The following is a 21,763-nucleotide window of genomic DNA, read 5'->3' on the forward strand; positions in this document are numbered from 1 at the left end:
CATCCTTGCTCTCGCTCACATTCGCGCGGCCCTGCTGCCAGGGTATTCTTACAGTTTTTCTCTCACTGTCACAGACAGTAAATCCAAGAGACCTAAGGACCGCCGCTTCTCCCCTGACCCCCCAGGGCTAGGGGCGAGCGATCGGATTAAAAGCGACTGGCACGCCCGCGGTTCGCAGACACCCAGGGGGATGGGCAACCCCCATTGAACCCATTTCGGAGATGGAGAGCTCGAGGAGGCTGCTTGGGTGCCTGGGTTTAGAGTCGCCAGGCCCCGGCGCGGGGGGCGGAGCGCTCCGTCCCGCCGGGCGCGGGGACAAAGGCCCGCGGGCGGACGTGGCCAGGCCCGGCCGGGCGGGCCTTTAAGCCCGGTGGGCGGGCGGCGCGGGGCGGGCAGGGCGGGGCGCGGAGGGCGGTGGCGGCGGCCGCAAGTGCTCGGCGGCAGGATCGCTTTGGCCCGGCCTGGCCCGCACGGCGCTGGGCGCGGAGAACCGCCATGCCGCCGCGGCGCAGTATCGTGGAGGTGAAGGTGCTGGACGTGCAGAAGAGGCGCGTGCCCAACAAGCATTATGTGAGTCGGCGTCCGCGCCACGCGGCGACCCCAGCCCCGCGCAGAACTTGTGCCCCGCGCCCTCACCGCCATCTCCCCACGCGCCCCGGGTCCCCGCGCTCTCCCTGCGGTCTGTCTCCCCACGCGCCCATGCTCCCTGCGCCTTCCCCGCCATCTCCTCACTCGCCCCCTGGTCCCCGCCATCTCCTCGCGAGCTCTCGCCTTGCCCACCCGTGCAAAAGTCTGGCCCCAGCCGCTGCTGGAGACGAAGACAGAAACCAGGAGAGAAACCCACGGAGGCGTGGGTCTCAGGCCACCGTCCTACCCAGAGGCGCCCAGCCTCATAAGACCAGCCAACCAAGCCCCTCATCCTTCTGGGTATGGGTCATTTGAGCGCCCCTTTCCTGTAACTTCCGCTTAACAATGTGGGAAAGTTTCCCAGGAGTAACCCCCCTCTGTGAAATGAGAATTTTGTTTGGAGCTGCCAAGGTGTGGAGAAAAATGGGTCCTGACATCCTTTTGCAGATGGGAAGGTTGAGGCCCAGAGGCTGAGGGTTCTAAAATGTGGAAGGTGAGCCTGGGGCCCACGGTGACCCTCAGGTGGGAAGTGGCCTCCCAGGCTGCTTGGGGACGTCGTCTGAGGTTGAGGTAGCTCTAGTTCCACCCCAGAGGTTCTGGGTTGTAGGACAGTGGATTTAGAAGAGGCCCTGGGGACTTCGCTCCAGGCGTAAGGAGGGGGATGGTATCCCTGGCTGGAAGAAGCTGGCTGTGGCAATCTTGGAGAAGTTAACCAGGAAGGAAAAAAAAAGCAAGAGGGAGGGAAAAAAAAAAACCTAACAAAGAAGTGTGGAACAATGACTTGAAAGGGCGTTGGCTGGAGGAAGGCTGGCCAGGGGCTTCTCTGGAAGCCCCTTTCGGATCTATTTGTTTAAGAGAACTATCCTTACAAGGCAGACCGCTATACATGCCTGCCCTGAGTCGCCCATAAAATTCTGGAAGGAGATGGCCGTGTATCCACTGCACTCTACAAGAAAGGGTGTGCTGTGTTCCAATGTATTGTTATTGGCTAGGCCTTCGGTAACTCAGCCCTGGGCCAGCCAGCGGGGGCTGCTTCCTGGACCTGTGGTATCTTTAAATAGAGCTAAGTTTTCCTTGCTTCGGAGCTCAGCTAAATTGTCTTGGTTTCCCCACACCCCGCCCCCTTTTTCCCCCCTTAAGTATTTCAAATGCTGCCAAGTCTGGTTTCTTGTTGGAGCCTGTTGAGTTGCTTCTTGGGTATGGGACAGTTTTCAGCAACACCCCAACTGGAAGAAGTCTGAAATTCTCCTTGCAGCCTTCCGACACCAGATGCACCAAACCAGAGTAGAATGAGCCACCAAGGACTGGGCACCATCTTCCACTCTCTTGTGGTGTCACACACGTTTAGTGGTGGTTTTCTCAAGTCTGGTTTAAGGATGAGACAGCTCGCAGTGAGGAGCAGGGCAGGCATGTACATCCAGGCCCGTTGGACCAAAGAAGTTGGTCCGTCAGGCCACGCCTCTTCCCACATCTCACACACCCACAAAGTGGACAAAGTGCTCTTAAAACCTGGGAATCTGCTCAGGTCCATCCTCCCTGGCAGACTTCTGCAGCTTTGACGGGGGTACCCCTGAGGTTCCAGCCAGTTGTTAGGGGTTCCCTGAGCCAGATCTGTGTAGCCTCCTAGCCTGGGGCTCAGCTCTGAGCTCCCAAGTTGCTGTTCCCTCTCTTGGTCTCTGTGTCCTCATTTGTAAGATGTGGTGATGATGCCTCCTCCCAGGGGGAGCAACCATGTGACTGACGTGGGGTTTCTTAACTGCAGCCCTGTGGTGTCCATGCCTCTCTGATTGAAAACGTGCCGACATCATGTGGGAGCCTGTTCCGAGAACTTGTTCCTCTGTTTGTGGGCTGAGTCACTGCTGTGACAAGGGGCCTTCTCCCTGACATCCAGCCTTTGGTTCCCCAAATTGGGGGAGGGGGAAGATGGATGAATGCAGCCTGAGTCATCCAGAGGAGCAGATAATTTGGTTCTCATAGTGGCATTGTCCCAAAGCCAACAGCAGCAGACTGGACTGCGGTACCTGTCGCCAAGCTCCGTACACGGAAAGGAGTGGGTGTGGAGACAGGTGTTGGAGGCCTGGCTGAAGTTACCTTGCTTCTGCCCTCTACCCAGCAACTTTCTTTTCCTCGGTTGTAACGACAAAAATACAGCCAGATATTGAGCGTGACATGTCCCCTTGGGGACCATCTTAGCCTGTTTGTTTGTTTGTTTGTTTGTTTTTTTAATTGTATAGTCTAGTAACTGAGGCTGGGTACTTTGTAAGATAAAATAAAAGCCACCTGGGAAGCCGGAAGCCCAAGGTTGGGCTGTCCCATCATCTTGGCCTCTAGAAAGGGTGTCTTGTCCACATCAGAGTTGTAGGTGACATCACGGTGGGAACATGTTTAGAGGGAAAGATTGTGAACTTCGAGACTAGAAGCCAGAAAGGTGGGGGAGGAGGGCACTTTGCTCTTTTGTAATACGAACCCTTTTGGAACTACCTAGGAGAGCTACCTTAATCTATTTTAAGACCATATAACCAATGACCTAACTACCTTCCCCTAGGCCCCGCCTCTTAGGTCCTGCCACTTCTCCCAGCATGACAATGGGAGCAAGCTTCTACCACATAATAACCCTTGGGTGTGGACAGATCCTATGCAGTCCTTAACAGGGGTGACAGCATGTGCTTCTGCCCCAGTCACGGCACCACAGTGCAGTGTGCACCTCCGTTTGGAGCTGCTGTGCCATCCCCCTCCCCGATTCCATGCCTGGAAGGGAATCCAAGTCACAGCTTCTGAGGCTGCAGTTAGACAGCCTGGGGTGCCTGGGGCTCAGGGCTGGGTCCCCTGCTCCACCTCCATGTCAAATTAGCAGTCTCTTCTCAAAGGCCACCTTCTCCTGTGGACAAGGCTGGTGTTGTCACTGTGCAGCCTCTGCTGTGCCTGTCCCACTCAGAGTCTGGGCTTCAGAATGGATGTGAAGGGAGCTTCTCAAGGTGACACGTCAGGACCACCCTCCCTAACTGGAGTGTTTTCTAGCAACCTGTCTGCTCTGGGAGTCTTGTCGGTTGCCCTCCCCTGTACTAACAAAGAGTGGTACCCTGAACAGGGTCTGATGAGGCAGCTGTCAGGGTCAAAGGCACTTGTTTTGTTCTCTGAGACAGGGTTTCTCTGTGTAATACTCCTCCTGGCTCTTCTGGCACTCACTCTGTAGACTAGGCTGGCCTCGAACTCATAGATTTGCCTGTCTCTGCCCCCCAAATACCGGGATAAAAGGCATGCTCTGTCACACCCCAGCTGTCACGACCGCTCTTTAAGGGTGGTAGACTCCCATCATGTGACGCCAGTGTTCAGGGAGACAGAGACTAAAGACCATCCCTGTCCATAGACTTCTACTCCTGTCAGGCTCTACTTCTGTATGTGCTTCAGAGCTTTTCTGTCTTTATATTGAAAATAAATCACAGGTGCAGAGTGCCCTGGATCTCGTCCCAGTCACATCTTTCCCCAACCCACTGCCCAGCCTTTGTTATCTTTCACAACACACACACACACACACACACACACACACACACACACACACACACACACATATACAGGCACACAGTTATCACAAACACTCATACACATATACAGGCACGCACACGGGCACACACACTCATACACAGACACAGACACAGACACACACGCACACACACACACACATGCTTGTTTTGTTCGTGGAGACTAGGTCTCACTATGTAGCCTAGGCTGACCTTGAACTCACGGAGATCTATCTGCCTCTACCTCCAGAGTGCTAGGATTAAAGACCCCGGTGCTTGGACCTCACTCACTTTTAAATACTGATTCACAGGCTGGAGAATGGCTCAGCGGTTAAGAGCCAGTTTTGCTCTTGCAGAGGACCTGGGTTTGATCCCCAGTACCCATGGAGTCCTTTACAACCAGGGGATCTGGTGTCCTCTTCTGACCTCCACAGGCACCAGGCACATGTGGTACACATACATTCAGGCAAAACCCACATAAAATAAAATATGGGTTAGTAGGATAATTTTTTTTTTATTTAGCTGCCTTCCCCAGGTGTCATTTACACACCACCATGGTGACCCATTATAACCGCAGAGGTCACTGGCATTTGTAGTAATTGAATAAGGCTGAAAGCCCTCACCCTAGTCCAGTTTTATTACCCTTCTATTACCCCATTTGCCATCAGTGTCCTCCACTCCTTTCCCTTCACATGTTTTACCTGATAACCCTCCCCCTCAGTCCGGTCTTCAATGTTTCGAAACTATAAAAATCTTGCCACGTTCAGATCTATGTTAATACCAAAGCCCCAGTCCATTTTAACTGCCGCATAGTATTCCATTCGAGCCACTTTCCCTCCGTCATCTGTAAAGTCCTCTCTTACTGGGGACTCGGGGCTGCTTTTCCCATAGTTAACCTGGCAGGAACTGTTCCTGTGTATAGCCCCAAGAAGGATATGTTGGGTCTTGGAGTGCATGTTCAGCCCTGACGTTACCCTAGGAGCTGTGTCCCTGGGCTCCCTCTGCTCTCAGTCAGTCACTCTATTATCAGACTTTCTACTTGATGTCAGTCTGCGTGCTGCACAGCAGTGTCCCTGACGGTTGTTAGCCCTTCCCTGCTTGCTAAGGAGGCCGGGTGGCCTTTTGTGCCTTCGTTGGCCAGCTGAGATTCCCCCTCTGAATTGCCTGTGTATCATTTGCTCCTGGCCCAGTGTGCTTTGCCTTTTTTCTTCCCTTGCTGTGGAAAGTTTATACGCTTGGAAAGCTAATCTTTCGGGTAGTTAGATTAGTGTCCTCCGTTTCCCTTCGAGGAGACTGTAGGCTCAGAGAATCCCAAGGATGTGCGTGAGGTCACACAGCCCGGAGACGCCGCATGGGTGCTTGTCCAAGTGATACAGGCAGCCTTGTGATCCCACCCCGAAGCTGGGTGACCTCAGGTGACTCACCGATGTCCCCCTTTCTGAGATGCCAGGCTCATCCTAGGCCCTCTGTTCATTCAGTCCGCCGCCATTGAGCCATCAACCCTGGTTGCTTACTCCGAAGAAGCGCCAAGTGGATCGCCCTTAGAATGAGAGGTTGGCAGGGCTTCCCTCCTGAACTGATCAGGTGCCAGGAGCCCGGGAGGGACCGTGCCCGCTGAGTCAGTGTGGATCGTGCCCATATCCTGTGAAGTTAGAGCTGTCCTCTGTGTTGTGTGGTGGTTTCCAGACACTGAGCTGTGCAGATTGGAGACCTGCTACCGATGTACCTCCACAGCCACGTCCCTCCTCCGTCACCCCTGGCAGCCCTTTAATGGAAACCCTCAGAGGAGGGCAGCCAGTGTGTGTGTTAGAAAGAAACCAACCTGTGCACATGCAAGCTCTGTGTGGCAGTGGGCCACCCTGCCTGATGCTGGCTTCTAGCTTTGTGAGCGAGGCAGCTCGTCCTCCTGAGAAGACAGTGTGAGAATTCAAAGGCGCTAGGATTCTACTGGAGGAAACAGCCAGCGACTAGCACATTTCTTACCGACTTATCCCTGCCTCGGTTCAGACAAAGCCTGGCTTTGAAGCTCGTTCCCTGCTCGGCTTGGGGACTTGGTGGTGGCACTTCCTGTGGCATCTGAACGACGTGGGTCTCAGGCCTGACCCTCAGTGCTGAGCTTGCTGACATGGTGGCCACGAAGACCCACAGCATGTGGTTTGGAACCGCTGTCGCTCTGAGGATGTGCTGTGCCTGCCTTAACTCTTCTACCCTGTCCTGCGCCACCTGCCCAGGCTGCGGCCTGAAGAGCCACTCCAGTCTCCTTCCTCTACAGACGGCTCTGCACTTCGCCATGTCTGTTGCACACCTTACAGAATTTTTAAGAAGATACTTCTCTTTTTAAATCTATTTTCTGTTTCTATTTTTATCTATGCGTGCAAGTGCGTGTCTGTGTGAGCGAATGTGCTGGTGCCCTCGGGGGACCAGAAGAGGGTGTTCGGGCCTCTGGGACTAGAGTTACTAACAGTTTTGAACCTGGGTCCTGGGAACTGAGCTTGGGTCATCTGGAAGGGCAACAAATGCTCTTAGATAACGAACCATCTCTCCAGCCCCTGAGTAGGACTTAAAAAAAAAAAAAAAAAAAAAAGTCTGTTGCTTTCTTGAGGCCGAAAGAAAAATGTAGCTGGATGCCCGTCATACAAGCAAGCATGCCAAGGAGGAGGCAAGCAAGAGGGCTTCAGGATGTCCTGCTGGGGAGCTTGACAGCTGTGCTCACCAGTCCAGTTCCCTCACTCCCCGGAGCGGGCACTAGGCCCTCCCCTCACAGACAGGCCTGCTCCAAGGGAAGTATTTCTGCTACTCCTTTTACACTCTGGGTCCTGCAGGTAGAAGGAGGCTGCTCTAGCCTAGGTCTGAATGATTTCAACACCCACTGGGTGCAGACTTTGAATCTGTGCCCTTCTAGGCCTCTAGTGAGTGGAGAAAGTCCGCCAGGCAGGTGGGTTCAGATTTCTGCTGTTATTTCCCTCTCTGTGCTCAGTGCCCATGGGGTTGTTAGTGGTTTCAGTTTGAGGAGGTCAGTATGAGGATTATAGGGGACTCAGGCCCTGGTCCAGGCCTGACCACAGCAAGCCTCACTAGAAGCATCCGTGTATACTGTCACCACAGTTGTATGCTGGAGGCCGCTTCCATGCCCATCAGTAGAGAACAGGATCCAGACGACACACGCGCATGCAGAATTCCAGGAGGGTCATACACATGTGCCCAGCCTCTGCCAGGGCGTCCCAGTCACGCTGGCTCCGAGCACATGCTCAGGCCTTTCTCAGCAGATTGCCGGTGGAAGTGGCCCTCCACAGAGACCCAGAAATAGAGCTGATAAAATATGTTGCACTTTTTTTTTTTGCTTGTCTGTGCTTTTTTTCTGTTTTCCAAATATTCTGCAGAGTACACATAGCCCTGTTTTTAGTGAAAATAAAAACCAGCGACTGCTCATTCCAAAAAAGAGGCTGTGCCAAACTGAGGTGGCTCCAGCAAGGTCCCCACATCCTGCTGTCGGCCTCCGGAGTCGCCCTGGATTCCCCTGATAGCAGGGCCTTCTCAGATGGGCTTCTGCTGGCCCCAGACACCCCCTCCCATTCCTGCCACACAAGAAGGGCTGGCACGTGGCTTTCCAAACCATGAGCTCAAGAAGCAGCAGCAACCAGTGTGGCATCCCACCGGGTGGTCAGGGCTGTGCTTTCCTGGCTACGGTGTGCCTTGCCCAGGGAGTCCAGTCCCTCACGGTGTCTGCAGCTAAGGAGGGGCTCAGAACCATGCAGCCGAGTAGACCCTCTGGGGTGATCCCAGAGGTCATAGGGTACTGGAAAAGTCCTTCAGCTAGAGGCGTACCCCAATTCCCACTCCTGAGGTGTTTCATACATCTGAGGGCTCGGCACCCCAGGTGCCCACACTGAGTAAGTGGCACAGTTGCTGCACTAAAAGTGACCAACTGGGGACACTCCTGTTGAGCTACGTATCCCATGCCTGGACTCTGCTTGCAAATACTCCTCTGCCTTAGTTAGGGTCATTATTGCTGTGATGAAACACCATGACCAAAGCAACTTGGGGAAGAAAATGCTGTATTTGGCTCACATAACCTGAGTCACAGTCCACCGAGTAAAGCCAAGGCAGGAACTCAAACAGGGCAAGAACCTGGAGGCAGGAGCTGATGTAATGGCCATGGAGGGGTGCTGCTTACTGGCCTGGTCCCCACAGCTTGATCAGCCTGCTTTCCTTTAGAATTCAGGACCACCAGCCCAGGGATGGCCCCATCCACAACGGGCTGGACCCTCCCCCATCAATCACTAATTAATTAAATGATAGCCAGATCTTATGGAAGCATTTTCTCGATTGAGTTTCCTTCCTCTCCGATGACTTCAGCTTGTGTCAAGCTCGGCTGACATAAATTAGCCAATGGAGCCTCCTTTTTCCCGGGAGGAAAACTGATGAGTGGTTCTTCCTTCTCAAGACTCAGTTGCCCCCTTCCCTTTCACAGTCGTCCCTGGGTAGCCCGTGTGTCGGTGGGTATTGGTAGTAAGGCAGATGACAGGAAACGAGGCTTGTTCAGACGGCCGCAAGTGGCATCTAGAACTGGGCTTTGGTCTGGTGCTGTCCTTTGCTACCGCTGCCCGAAAGATGTCTCTTCTTTAAAGCTGGTTGCTTTGCCAGGATTCAAAAGCTTTAGTGCAGAGTCCCTTGGAACACAAGATGCTGGGATGTTTGTCCTTGGTGTTTTCCTATCCTTGGAGCAGTGTCCCCAAACCCAGCCTCTGTGGTCCCTTTTCTAGAACCCAGAGTGGTAAAGTTGTCCAGGCTTTGCACCAAGTTGGCGTTCCTTATCTCCTGGCTGATCTTGGTAGCTCAGTGGCTCAGCAGTGGCTCAGCAGTGGTACCACGGATGGCACTCTGTCCCTTCCAGGCTCATGCAAGCTGAGTTTCACTAGAAGCTGCGGTCGCTCTCCACCATGCTTGAGCTGCAAGGCTCTTCCCTCTTGTTTGCTGGCCCAAGCCTTCTTCTCGTGCTACAGGGAGAAGGGTGTGGAGGGAATGGACTCCACCATCAGTGCCTGCAGCCCTGTCTTGGCCCATCCTGATTGAGCAAGTGAAAACCCAGTACACCCAGTACAATGTGAATTCCAATAAATACGCAGTATCTGGGCTGTACTGGTACTCACCCCTGATTCATCACCTAGAGGAAATTAAGTTTTACTGAACACCGTGCTTCATACACCCGACTCTGAAAACACAGCGCTCCGGAACCTTCCTTACTGGGAAGTCCGATGTGTCTTGAGAATTCATGGACAAGACACCCAGGGGCCAGGAACTCTAAAACTCAAGGACAAGGTTCAGATAAACAAAGGGGCCTCCAGGAAAGAGGGCAGGCACACAGGTCATCTTGGGTTACTTCTGGAACCTGGCCCTGGACTCCCAAGGAGGCCAGCATTGAGGAGGTAATCTGAGGCTGAGCACCCAGCATGGTGAGAGTGTGCCCAGAGGTCAAGGGTAAGAAACGGTAAGCAGAGAAGAGGACGGAGACTGGTCGAACAGAAGAGATGTGAGGAGTGGAGCCATAGAGAGGAGGAAACAAGGAGACCTAGGCTTCTGGGACCACAGATGTGCCTGGGGCCAGGACTTTGCAGAGACCATGTGCACAGTGGAAGAAGCCACTGAGCAGAGAGTAGCTGATCCTAGGAGAGAAGCTGATCTTTGGACCTCCTGCTTGCATCCCCGGAGCAGGACGAGCATAAAGCCCACGTGGACAGAGGAGTCAAAGCTTGCTCTTCAGGGGACACAGTGTGCAAGCCCCTGAGATTCTGACGTTTGAGCTGTGTGCTAATAACCGATCCTGTTTTGCTTTCAGAGTCTAATGATATTTGTCGCTAATTATTATCAGACACTAGCTGTCATTGATCTGAGTGCTTTCTCACGTGCTTCTGGATCTCACACCAAATACCATGGCTGCATGGCACTGTTCTGGAATAAAGAGCCAATCCTATGCATTATTGGGTCGCAGGTGATAGGGGAAAAGAAACCGACCAACTTCAGCCAGAGAGACATCTACAGAACCAGAGGGATCCCATTTCCCCCCATCTCTGACTGAATAGGAAGTGACATTAGCACCCCGCCAGAAGCATCTGTTTCCACAGCTTTAAGTGGGATTCCAATTGGCCAGATCACCTGTCCGTCGGCCAGCTGGAGGTGGGATATCCTGCGTGACAGTCCCACTCTTATTTCAAGCAGTGGGCAGTAAAGGTCAAAGGGCGCTGGGGGGTTGGAAGGAGGAGGCACGGACTGGGGAGGCAACACAACACATGAGCGACGTGTGGGTACTGCCCTAACCCACTTCACACGTGTGGAAACTGAGGCAGTTTACCCAGCATCACACTTGGCTGAAACTATGGGTACCAACAGCTTTTCGCCCTCGCTGGAGGGAGCTGCCCCTAAGGCACAGCGGGTTGGTGTGTTCAGTTCTGCTTAATTAAGCAGAATCGCACGGACCTCCGCCCACAGCTGGCCCACCAGCCAGAACCCACGAGGTAGCGTCACTGTTTCCTCCTCTCCGGCCAAGGTGTGAATCAGCAACTGTGGCTTTGGGCCACCCTTGGCTTCCAGTCAGTTCCACAGATGTGGTTTTAATGTCTGCCCTGGGCCAGCTGTGGCTCAAGGCCAGAGAGAGAGGCAGCAATGAGCGGACACAGAACAGTCCTGGAAGAGGTCACCTCTACCGAAGTGCATCTGTGAGGCAGAGGGGACAGGGCTGGGATCAGAGCCCCAGGCATCCGGTTCTCTGTGAGGGAGGCCAAATGGGACTGGGCGCTTGGAGACTGACGAGCCTATGCCGTCTGGATGAGGGTCTTCAGCATGGGCTAGATCTCAGTCTTCACAGCTCAGATAGTCTTCCATTCTGTCACGACGGGGTGACTGTATATCCGATTAAATTCACTGTACTTCCGTTATACTTTTAATAATCCCCTGCTCTTCATTGTTGCTTGAAATCACGGTATCACCTATTGGTAGATTTTTTTTAAAAAATCAGTAAACACATGTCTATTCACAATTTTGCTTTTTATTGTAATAAGTAACATTTAACTCCATTCATTTGGAATTGTATGTGTTTTGTTGATTTCTAAATCATCTCAAGATGGAGCTGTAAATTTCCTGAGTTTGCCAAACGAGCTCCCCAGAAGGACGAACAGTCCCTGGTAGAATCCTCAGAGGTCGAGAGCCAGGTGGTCTGGACTTCATCCGGCTCTGTGACCCAGCGTCAGTGGCTTAGCCTCTCTGTTCCCTCTTCTGGGAAATGGGAGTAGGATAACGTCTGAGGTAGCTTAGTCACGGAAAGGGTTTAGATCACTTCCTGGCATATAGAAGTACTGAAGAAACGGTTCCCTGTTTTCTTTTTAAGGATAAACAGTTTGAGAACACAGTGTGAGGGAGGCGGGCTGGGGAGTGAGTGGAGAGAGTCCTGCCTGCAGCCAGTTCCCTTTTATGCCTTCACCAACACGGCCAGCCTTCTGACCAGGGATGTGTTTTTCCCTTTGTTTGTTTGTTTCTTTTTAGACAGGGTCTCACTCTGTAGCCTGGCTGTCGGCCTCCCAAGTGCTGGGATTAAAGGCTTGGGTTTTTTAGTCGGCAGCCCCAAGGACACAGCCAGTCTAGAAAGACCACACAGGGGTCCATGCTCTGGACAGAGAGAGGGTGCAGTTCACTGAAGTCCAGATTGACCAGCGTCCGAGAGGCCTGCCAGGCTCAGACATTCAACTTTAAAGCGGTTTGAAATAGCTTAAGTATCTGCCCCTATATACCGTGCCGCTGCGGACTAAGGAACTTTTAAAAGGGGGTTGTCTGGAGCATGTTTAACAAAACGGAATGGGGCTAGCCCTCATACATGGTTTTTCTCACGAATTAAACACATAAGTTGTCCACTTGGCCTCTGCCCACAGTTCTGTCCACAAGCTGGAACCAACCATAGTTTGAAAATATTGAGGGGGGAAGAAAGAAAAGAAAGAAAGAAAGAAAGAAAGAAAGAAAGAAAAAAGAAAGAAAAAAAGAAAGAAAGAAAGAAAGAATTGGGGAGGGAGGGAGGAGGGAGGAGGGAGGGAGGAGGAGGGAATATTGGTGATGGGGGTGGAGGGTTGTTGCAGAAGTTTTCTGTGTGGCTGCTGGTTGCATCTGTATTGAAGGTGTACGACCACTGTTTACACAGTGTTCGTGTCAGATTAGGTGTCCACGTCACCTAGAGATGCTCTGAAGTGGAGGGGAGGGTTGGAGGGAGCCCAGAGCCACACCTTGAAGATAGTGAGGGATGGCCACGTACGGCGTGATCTTCATTAGCAAAGCATTTTGGGCAGGGATAGGGTCTGGGGAGTGTGCCAAGAGTGTTGTCTCAGTGGGCGGGAATGTGGTGGTTTTAAGGCCCCAGCCCGACTCTGCAGCTACTAGGCCTGCTTATTGCCGGCTCGAAGGAGTGAGTTCTTTCGCTGCCCGCATATCCTCGCTATGAAGTAGAACCTGCAGCCTGTACACCTCCCTGCAGGGCCAAGCAGTAGTGACGGACTCTGGCATATGGTCAGCAGTGCGATGACATTGTCTGGTTTTGTATATTACCCAGTTTTCCCTAGAGAGGGGAGGACAGGGTAGGATGGCATAGGAGTCCACACAGACCCCTAACTGGGATGGGAGCCCTTTGTGTCCACCGGGTTACAAGCGGGCAAGGCTGGGTATGAGTGACCAGTTGTACTCGCAGAGCCTGGCCTTTGAGAGCCACATACACTTACTTGATACAGGAAAGGAGGTTTCCTAGGACGGCTGAGATGGACGCTCATTGTGTATCTCTTCATTCAGCACAGGATCTGACTAACCCTAGAGTCTTGTTCATTGAATATGAACCCGTGGTGTTTAATGTTGGGTTTTGCTTTTTAAAGGAGCCATGCAGGGTCCCTACAGAAGAGAGAAACTAGCTTAGGTGCTGTATGTATTAGTTTTCTGTTTCTATGACAAAATGCCAGAGTCTGAGTAACTTAAAAAGAAAAAAAGTTTCTTTAGTTCACAGGTATGAAAACAGAAAAAGTACAGATAGTATTGGCAGCCCTGTCAAGAGCCCTCAGCTGTCCCTCCCTACTGTCCTGACAGTAGATGCCAGGAGCTGTCATGGGTACAGGACAGGATGCCTGAGAACAGGGATTGTTCTTTTTTAACTGTTTGTTCTTATAGAATTAATGGAGTCCTGGCAGAACCAGTAAATCCCGTAGAGACTTGGAACTGGGCCCCAGCTCCAAAAGGTCTCATAGTGGCAAATTGGTGAGCATACTTCTAACATAGGAACCCTCGGGGGACAAACCACAGCTCTGTTTTAGAAAGGCCTCTGCCTGGATGACCGCTGGTGGACATCAGGCTGGTCCTAAGTAAGGCCAGGTGGAGGGGATGGCCAAGTAGGCCATGAGCAGCAGGCTTTGCTGTCTCCCTGCCACCCCAGCCTGCATCTCCCCAGTGATATCCTTGTCAGGTCCCATTGCCCTTCTTGTTTTGGGAGATGCCAGGCGCCTGGCAGGATGGGGACCTCTGAGCTCAGTTCTGTGGATTTCCAGGCCACTCTGGTAGCTGAGTGGAACGGAGCAATGGAATTGAGCGCTCCCTGTGTGCTGGTCGCTGGCACCATGCATACGGAAGGCTAGACATCATCTTGTGTTACAGAGGTGGAACCAAGACTGAGGTAGGACTTGCCCAAGGCAAGAGGGCAGCCAGAGGGCAGGATTTGGACTTACATGGTGAGGGGGGCTGGCAACTGTAGAGTTCTGGTGTCTTAAGCACAGCCATGTTACCTGAGCAGTCATTTTTGACACACTTTATAGCTCAGGTTAGCCTGAAACTCACTGCCTAGCCTCGTCTGGCCTTGAATTAGTTATCCTCCTGCTTCAGCCTCCCAGATGCTGGAATTAGAGGCACATACCAGCATGCCCCACTCTGACGGGTCACTTTTGACAGTAAGGATGGTCAGACCGTGGCCGGCTCGTTTTCTCTGGACATTAATCCTACAGGCCATGCCTGTTCACCAGCGCTGCGCCCAGCTGTCCACGGTGATGTTGGTCACCTCTCCCACACCATCTGGCCACACGTGTTCGTGGGGCACATGTGGACATCTGAACATGCATGCGTGTGATGACCAGGTCAGGGTGCTACTATGCCCATCACTTCAGTCATCATTGCTTTGTGGGAATGTTCCAAATCCTTCCCAGTAGCTTCTTCCAAGTGTACAATTAACTGCCACCCACCATGGTTGCCCTGTGGCATTGTAGAACATTGGACACCCTTCCTCCTGTCCAGTGCTCTTCAGGAACCATCCTGTCTCTACCCATCCCAGCCTCTGAGAAGAGGGAACCTCAATTGAGAAAAGCCTCCATGAGGTCTGGCCGTGGAGACAACCCTGTGGAGGTCATTTTCTTTTTTTTTTTTCTTAATCTTGTCTCAAGTTTATTTTAACAGGACTGGACCTGCAGACTGTGTGTGGGTGGGGTGCCATCCAGTCCGTCTGTCCTCAGTTCTATAAGGGGCCTGGGCAAAGCCTGGGCTGGAGAAGCCTGGGCCTTGGGGGCTTTGGCCTCAGCCACAGGGAGTCAAGCCAGTAAGCAGCACTGGCTGAGTCTCCTGGGGCCCTGGCATCTTGGCCTCTGAGGCTCACGAGGGGCCCAGCTGCCTGCCTCCAGGTTCCTTACCTTGTTTGAGTTCCTGCCCTGTGCCATTTGGGACTGGTTGTGTGTGGTGTCCATGTCTTCAGGGAAGCGCCTGGGCTGTTACCAGGGGTGGACCCAGACCGTGGTGGGTGCCATCCGTCCCTAAGGCTGAAGTAAACCCTGGCCTCCTTCTCAAGGTTTACCCTGTTTGGTTCCTTACTTCCTTCAGGGTAACTCACCACAGTGATGGTAAGCCTTTGGTTAGGTAACTCACCACACCCTAGCCAAGACACCTGCCAAAAACATGGCATGTACCTGGCTGTGCCTGACTCAGTCCCCACGACATAATGTCATCCATCCGGCTCCACCGAGGCCGTCATGTGCACAGCCCCGTTTTCTCACCCATTCGTTCGTCTGCTGCAGTGCTGTTTCCTGGCCACCGTGAATAGTGCTGCAGAGAGCACGGGGGTCCCGCTGTTTCTTCAACACACTGATTTCACCTCTGGAGACACTTCCAGGAGCAGGCTTCTGGGTCACAGAGTAGTTCTATTTCTGGAGTGTGGGGGAACCACCGTAGTATTTTCCACAATCTTGCACTGGTTTACGTCCCCACAAGCCAGGCAGGAACCGTCTCCTTCCGCATCTGGCCAGCGTTTTTTATCTCTTGGTAGTCGCCTGGCTGGCTGGGGCGAGATGGTACCTCACTGCGATGTGACTTTGCTTTTCTGTTTTGAAGGAATCCAGACCCTGGCCTCTGACAGCTCCCTAATCATCAGTTCCTGTGTGACTTTGGACAAGTGGTGCTGTCACCTCTCTGAATGCCATGTTTGTCTACTAGGAATGTGGCAGATAATATACATGTACCACCCCACAGGGTTGGTTTCCTAGGAAGATCGATTGTTAGTGTGGTTGACAGATAGAAGACCCTATCACCCCTTAAGAACTAGAGCAATTGTTTCTGACCTGGGAAGGGTCCCCAGGTGCCATTAGCAGAACTAGCTCCCCTGTGCTCTGCAGAGTACCCAGATGGCCTGTGGTCTCTGAAGGAGCCCTACTAACGCCTTCTCTATTAGACAACCGTTGCACTCTAGATATTGTGCTAGGCCCTTTATGTGTCTGACTGCATCCTAAAGATGTTGTTTCCTGTATTACACAAGGCTGAGCACCATTCCCAGATCTGTCACATGTGGCTGTATGGCTGTGGGCAAACTAGTTACCCTCTCTTGAGTCCAAAGCCAGTGGCATATCATAAAGGAAATGGTTGTGTGGTACACTTAGTGGGTGTTGTCAGCAGCTCCATTGCTCCGGGCAGCCCTGTCAACACGGGGCAGCCCCAACTGTCTTCAGCCTCTCTCACACGGCCCAGGCACCTGGGCAGTCTTCAAGATCTCAGCAAGGCCCGCGTGCCCGCCCTGGAGTTGTTCCTAGAAAGCTAGCCTGCAGGTCGGTGTCTTGAGCCTGGGCTTTGGCGTCAGCCTCACTGCTGGCCATTGGAAAGTTCCTACGGCGCTCCGGCCAGATGTGTGCAGGGATGTGTGAGTTGGCAGCCGAGGCCCGGCTGGAGCCGCAGGCCCAGGCCAGCGGTGTTTCCAGCCTTCAGTACCGTGGCAAGTTAAGTGCTTTGCCTGGCCAGTCCAGTAGCAGCCCCAGCCCTGGGCCCTGAATGTCCCCATGACACGAAAGGACACACATCCAAGTGTGAATAGCCCCAGGTGTGTCCATCCTGCACAAAGACCCGTGGGCTGGCTTCCCGGCTCGCCAGTGCTGCCGCTGCTCCTGCTAGCATGACTTTCAGCACAGGGTCCAAGTGTGTCCGAGGGAAGGGACAGGCCATGCTGTGAGCTCCAGCCTTGGGGTGTTATTACCAGGCCTGTGCACTAACTTGTGACCAGACAGAGCACGGGTACCTCTAACCCTTAATCTTCAACCCAGCACTCAGAAGAGTAGAGGACGAAGGGGGAATCAGGGGTTGAAAGCCAGCCTGGGCTGCTTGAGATCCCCATCTCAAAACAACACAAAACAGAACAGGTGACTTTTTAAAATCTATGTTCCTTTTTGAGATAGGGTCTCACCATACATCCTTCGGTAGCCTGAAACTAGCCACATAGACCATGCTGGCCTTGAACTTACAGGGATCCACCTGCCTCTGCCTTCTGAGTTCTGGGATCAAAATACACCACCACACCTGATTGATCTAACGTTCTGTGACCACGGTTCTCAACCTCTGGGTTGTGACCTCTTTGGGAGTTGAATGACCCTTTCACAAGGATCACCTAAGACTGTCGGAAAACACAGAGTTACCCTGTTGTTCGTAACAGCAGCAAAATCACAGTTACAAAAATAGCGAGGAAATAATTCTATGGTTGGGGTCACCACAACATGAGGGGCTGTGTTCAAGGGTCACAGCCATCAGGAAGGTTGAGAAATGCTAGTCTATGCGTTCTTATAATGGCTGCCACAGTCAGGACACTGGATAGTTCATCTCTCCCAAGGAATGCCCGAGTCCTCTCGGACAGCAATGGGATGAAGCTCTTGTGCAGTTTCTATGTCTCAGGGATAATGTTCATCCACTGGTGCTCAGAGCAGCCATGAGAGCACTGCTCTCAACCAGCCTCAGCCCAGGGCTGCATTCTTCTTATCACAAAGCAGTTCTGTTCTGACTGCCCTTGACAGCCGAGCTACTCACTCGACCATTGCAGGAGCCTTGTGACTGTCCAGGCCCAGAGCCTGAGAAAGGCCACTGTGATCTTTGACCGTGGAGCCCTCTTTGGGCTTTTCATCTCTCTTCTATTGAATGTTCTTAAAAGCTCACAGTTCCCAGGCCCTGGCAGAACAGTGGTAAAACAGACTAGACCCTGCTGCTGGAGGGTCCTGTGAGAATGAGTGACAGCCATTCACATGGCTTGGGGCTCTCTGGTGCCTTGCTGAGATGGTGGCCCTGACATCTAGGGAACCCAGAGAATTGAGACTGACACAGGCTATCTGTTGAGGCTCCAGTGGGAGGGAGGGGACTTAATGACTAAGCGTGAGAGGTCGGCGAAAGTGTTCCCAAGAGAGACAGTCACATGTGCTCCTGGGGAGGAGGGATGGATGGCTGAGGTCCTACACCCTCACCATCATGTGACATTCTCTGGTCTGCATGGCCATGTCCCCAGTCGCCACATAGCAGGTCTGTGTGTATCTGCCTCGTGACCAGATGACGCTCAGTAGCATGTTGGGCAAAGGACTGAGCTTTCCCTTTAGAGTGCTCCCCACCTCCTGCACACAGGTGTAACCACAGCCCTCAGTCACCAGCCGCTGCCCCACAGGCTGCTGAGCAGACAAAGAACAGCTGGGAGGAACCTAGCCTCAAATCTGGAGCGTCCTAACTGGTTCAGGGCACTGTGGGCTCTGTGTCTGGGCCCCATTCCAGCCATTCACTTAATTGAAAAAAATGGAAAAGAGAGGGAGGGAGGGAGGGAGGGAGGGAGGGAGGGAGGGAGGCAGAGGGAATGGCAGCCTGCCATCTCCAGTGTCTCTATGCAGATGCCACCAAGAGTTGACTGCTACTGACTTCAGGACAGAAATGCTCTGACCTGCAGAACTGGGAGCAAGGACTTCAGAGGCAGGCGGGCTGGGATGGAGCTCACCTCCCTCCCCACTGGTTGACCTCAAGTATGTGTGGTTTCCTCCCTACCCTGCCTCACCCCAAGGTGACCCCGCTTTCCTGCCAGGTGATCTGTGAGGGCTGGGCCTGGTGGTTCCTGACGGTAAATGGGCCCAGATCCAGCTCGGCTCCTACCTGTCCTGCATGCACCTTGACCTGCCTACCTCTTAGCACCCAGCTTCCCCTCTGAGCACCCAGAGTTTTCTCCCAGCACTCAGTACTTTCTCGTAGTACTCGGTACTCCCTCCTAGCACCCAGCACTACCCTCTAGCACCCAGCGTTCCCTCCTGGCATCACGAAGCGTGACAGCATTCCTATCCAGGAGTAAATGGAACGTGTTTTTATTTAAGAGAAATCCACATTTTTCAGCACTTCCTGTGGCAGTCCCGCCGTGGGGGCGCCGGGAAATCAAACAAACTGCATCGTATTGCAGTTTCAGAAAGAGGCCGGAGGCGCTGACCTACATAGGCCAGATGTTGGGCAGACAGCTGGAGAGAGTTGGCAGATCGGAACCAAAGGGAACCCAGGGTCTCCAGGAATCATGTTTCCTATTAGCTCAGGCCCAGATGAGGCCAGCTGCAGCTACCTCACCCCGCTGGTCCTCCACCCGCACCCCGCTGGTCCTCCACCCAGGCTTCTCCCAGCCCCACTCTTTCTCCTTGCCCTCTCTCTCCCTCTCTTTCCTCCTCTATCCCATTTCTTCTCTCTCCCACACTTTCTCTTCACTTTCTGACACCTGTCCCCCCCTAACTCTGCTATCCACATTGGGATACCCTCTTGGCAAGGGTAGAGCACACTGCCTGATGCAGGAGCCCAAACTGGCTCCTCCCTGGACCTCTCAACCTGGAAACACAGCCAGGGTGGGAGCTTTAAGGGGAACCCACCTCCATTTTAGACGTGATTGTCAAGACAGGATTTCTGTATATAGTGCTGGCTATCTTGAAACTTACTGTGTAGACCATGCCGGCCTCGAACTCAGAGATCCACCTATCTCTGCCCCCCCACGTGCTGGGACTGAAGGTGTGGGCTACATCTAAGCACAGCTAGAAATGATTTTTGATGGCTGAGGTCCGTGAACTCCTTAAACACAACACTAGATGCTCCTAACAGGAAGTGGCTTGTTTGGATCACTTTAAGCTGCTTTCGCATACTTTATAGAGTACGCTGTGATATTTGGGTGCATGTTTCATGATCCCATTGGTCAGTGGGGTGTCCACTGCCTTAAATGGTTCCTCTCCATTTTCATTCCCAGTCCTTCTTCTCACTGTTTTAAAATACATGACAACTTGCTGTTAACCACAGCCATCCTGCCACGCGGTAGAAACCCAGACTTCCTCCTCCCATCTCACTGCACCGACGTCCCTTTGGTTAAATCCTCCCTTCCCTATGCTTCCTTCCTTCTGCCTGGGATGGCTCATGGGCTTCCTGGGATGAGGGCTCCCTGGACTATGGCAGAAGCCATAGCCTCTCAATGATGCTCTTTGGGCCCTCTGCACTGTACTCTTCCCTGGGGCCAAGCACAGCATTCCAGAGGAAGACTCCAGCCCTAGACCCTCCCAAGGGGAGCCCTGGCTTCCGGTTCCAACTCTCCTCTTCATAGACTACGTGGCCCTGGACAGGTCCCTTCAACTTTCCCTAGCCATAAAATAAAGGGCAGCCTAAAGCAGGGATTTCCTATACTAAAGTCTTGGAAGCCCCTACAGTCTGCCAAGAGCTCAGGCCTTGGCTGCAGGCTTCAGGATGGCTATCCGTGGCACCACGGACCCACAGTGTCTAACAATTTAGTCTGCGGGCTGCTGGTTACACCCTTCCTACATATAGAAGAGCTAAAAGCAGCCTGTGCTATGGAAACCAGAGCAGACAGCCCAGAGACCCACCCACTTGGCCTCTGCAGAATCCTGGGGCTTCTCACAGGCTGGTTTGACAGCTGGCCTGAGAGTTCTCTTCCCTGAGTAAGCCATTGGGGTGGGGGGTCCAAAGGTTATCACAGAGAACTTGTGAGAAAAGTCCATGTACTGGAAGTAGGAAGAGCCCGCAGCTGAAGTGTGAACCTGAAGACGTTGATCTCTGCATTAGTGTGAGGGCTGAGCCTCTCGGTGAAGTCTGGACCGTAGCGTGCGTTTCACCGTTCAGCCTGCCTTCGTGGCAGACATTGTTAATGAAGAACAGCACCATCTCGCTGCTGTGTCGCCCTCAAACCTCCTGTAGGGAAGCCGCCTCAGTTCCACGTGGCCCTCTTCTTTAGATTTTTCTTCAATCACCCCGGGTCACTGCAGACCACCCACTGACTGGCACAGAAAAGGCAGGGATGTGCCTAACTTCAGAAATGTGTCCGCTGCAGTATGGGCAACAGAACTCCAGCTCCAGAGAGAACGGCACGGAACCCTGGGAACTCAGGACCAGCCTCGTTCTCAGCTCTCCCGACACCCTCAGAGTTTGCTGTGCCCACAGACTGCCTTACTCGCTGCATATTCTTAGCACAGCCTGGCTCCTCAGACGCACTCACTTAAGACAATTGGGCTACTTTTAAAGGGAAACTGTAGCTTCTACCATAAATGGGAAACCAGCAACACTGCTAGAAATAGGACTAAGAAACTCCTGGCCAGTGTGGCCTACTCCTAGAGTGTTGGGTCTGACTGATAGGAGACCAGAACGTGCTGAGGAGTGTGAGGAAGGTCATTAGGCATCCACCTCTGGCCCCCTGCACACCCCAGTGTGGTGACTGTCCTGTGACCAGCACAGTGGCACCACCCAGTCATTGCTCTCAGCCTGGAGTTGGAGCCAGTCCCAGAATCCCCTAGAAAAGCCACCAACAGATCTGCTATTGGAAGCTGCCCAGCGCCTCCAAGGAACAACAGCCTGTGTTTGCAGTTCAGATGCTGAAACCCTTTGACATCCCAGCACCATGTGGGCCAAGTAGCAGTTGCCGGCCATCGAACTGTCCTAGGGAATGGCCTGTCCGTGTGTCCTGGGGCCCTTCCAGGTGCTGCAGCTAGGTGTGGGCTAAGCCAATGGGCAAGCAGAAATGAGGCATGACCATTCATTGACCCGAGCCTCTGGGGTCCCACAGGAATGACTTGACTACCTCTGTCCTAATGCCTACTATTTCCCAAGGGGATACAAGCTGGATGCAGGCTTTAGTCTTTATTCTTGGAAGAACAAACCATTTGGTTTTGAACATTGGAAATGGGCCTAGGTTCCTACATGTTCTGTGGGGTCCTGCAAGGACTTGGTGCTCACAGCCCAGGTGTAGACTTGCCAAGAGTGGTAAGGGTGAAGGATTGAACAACAAACAACACTTAGAGAACATTTCCTGCAAATCCCAG

The 21,763-nt window shown here is 53.0% G+C and overlaps 1 protein-coding gene across 1 annotated transcript in view; it reads left to right on the forward strand.

The window, feature by feature from the left end:
• The first annotated feature begins 418 nt into the window (after nucleotides 1-418).
• The window catches only part of Sh3pxd2b (SH3 and PX domains 2B), an 80,275-nt gene continuing 58,930 nt past the window's right edge, over nucleotides 419-21,763 (forward strand). Inside the window, exon 1 of the mRNA XM_032912152.1 lies at nucleotides 419-570. Coding sequence (XP_032768043.1) covers nucleotides 496-570 — 75 coding nt within the window. The 5' untranslated portion in view covers nucleotides 419-495. The remainder of the gene's footprint in view (nucleotides 571-21,763) is intronic.

This window comes from Rattus rattus, chromosome 9 (genome assembly GCF_011064425.1).
Source record: "Rattus rattus isolate New Zealand chromosome 9, Rrattus_CSIRO_v1, whole genome shotgun sequence".
Taxonomy (NCBI): Eukaryota; Metazoa; Chordata; class Mammalia; order Rodentia; family Muridae; genus Rattus; species Rattus rattus.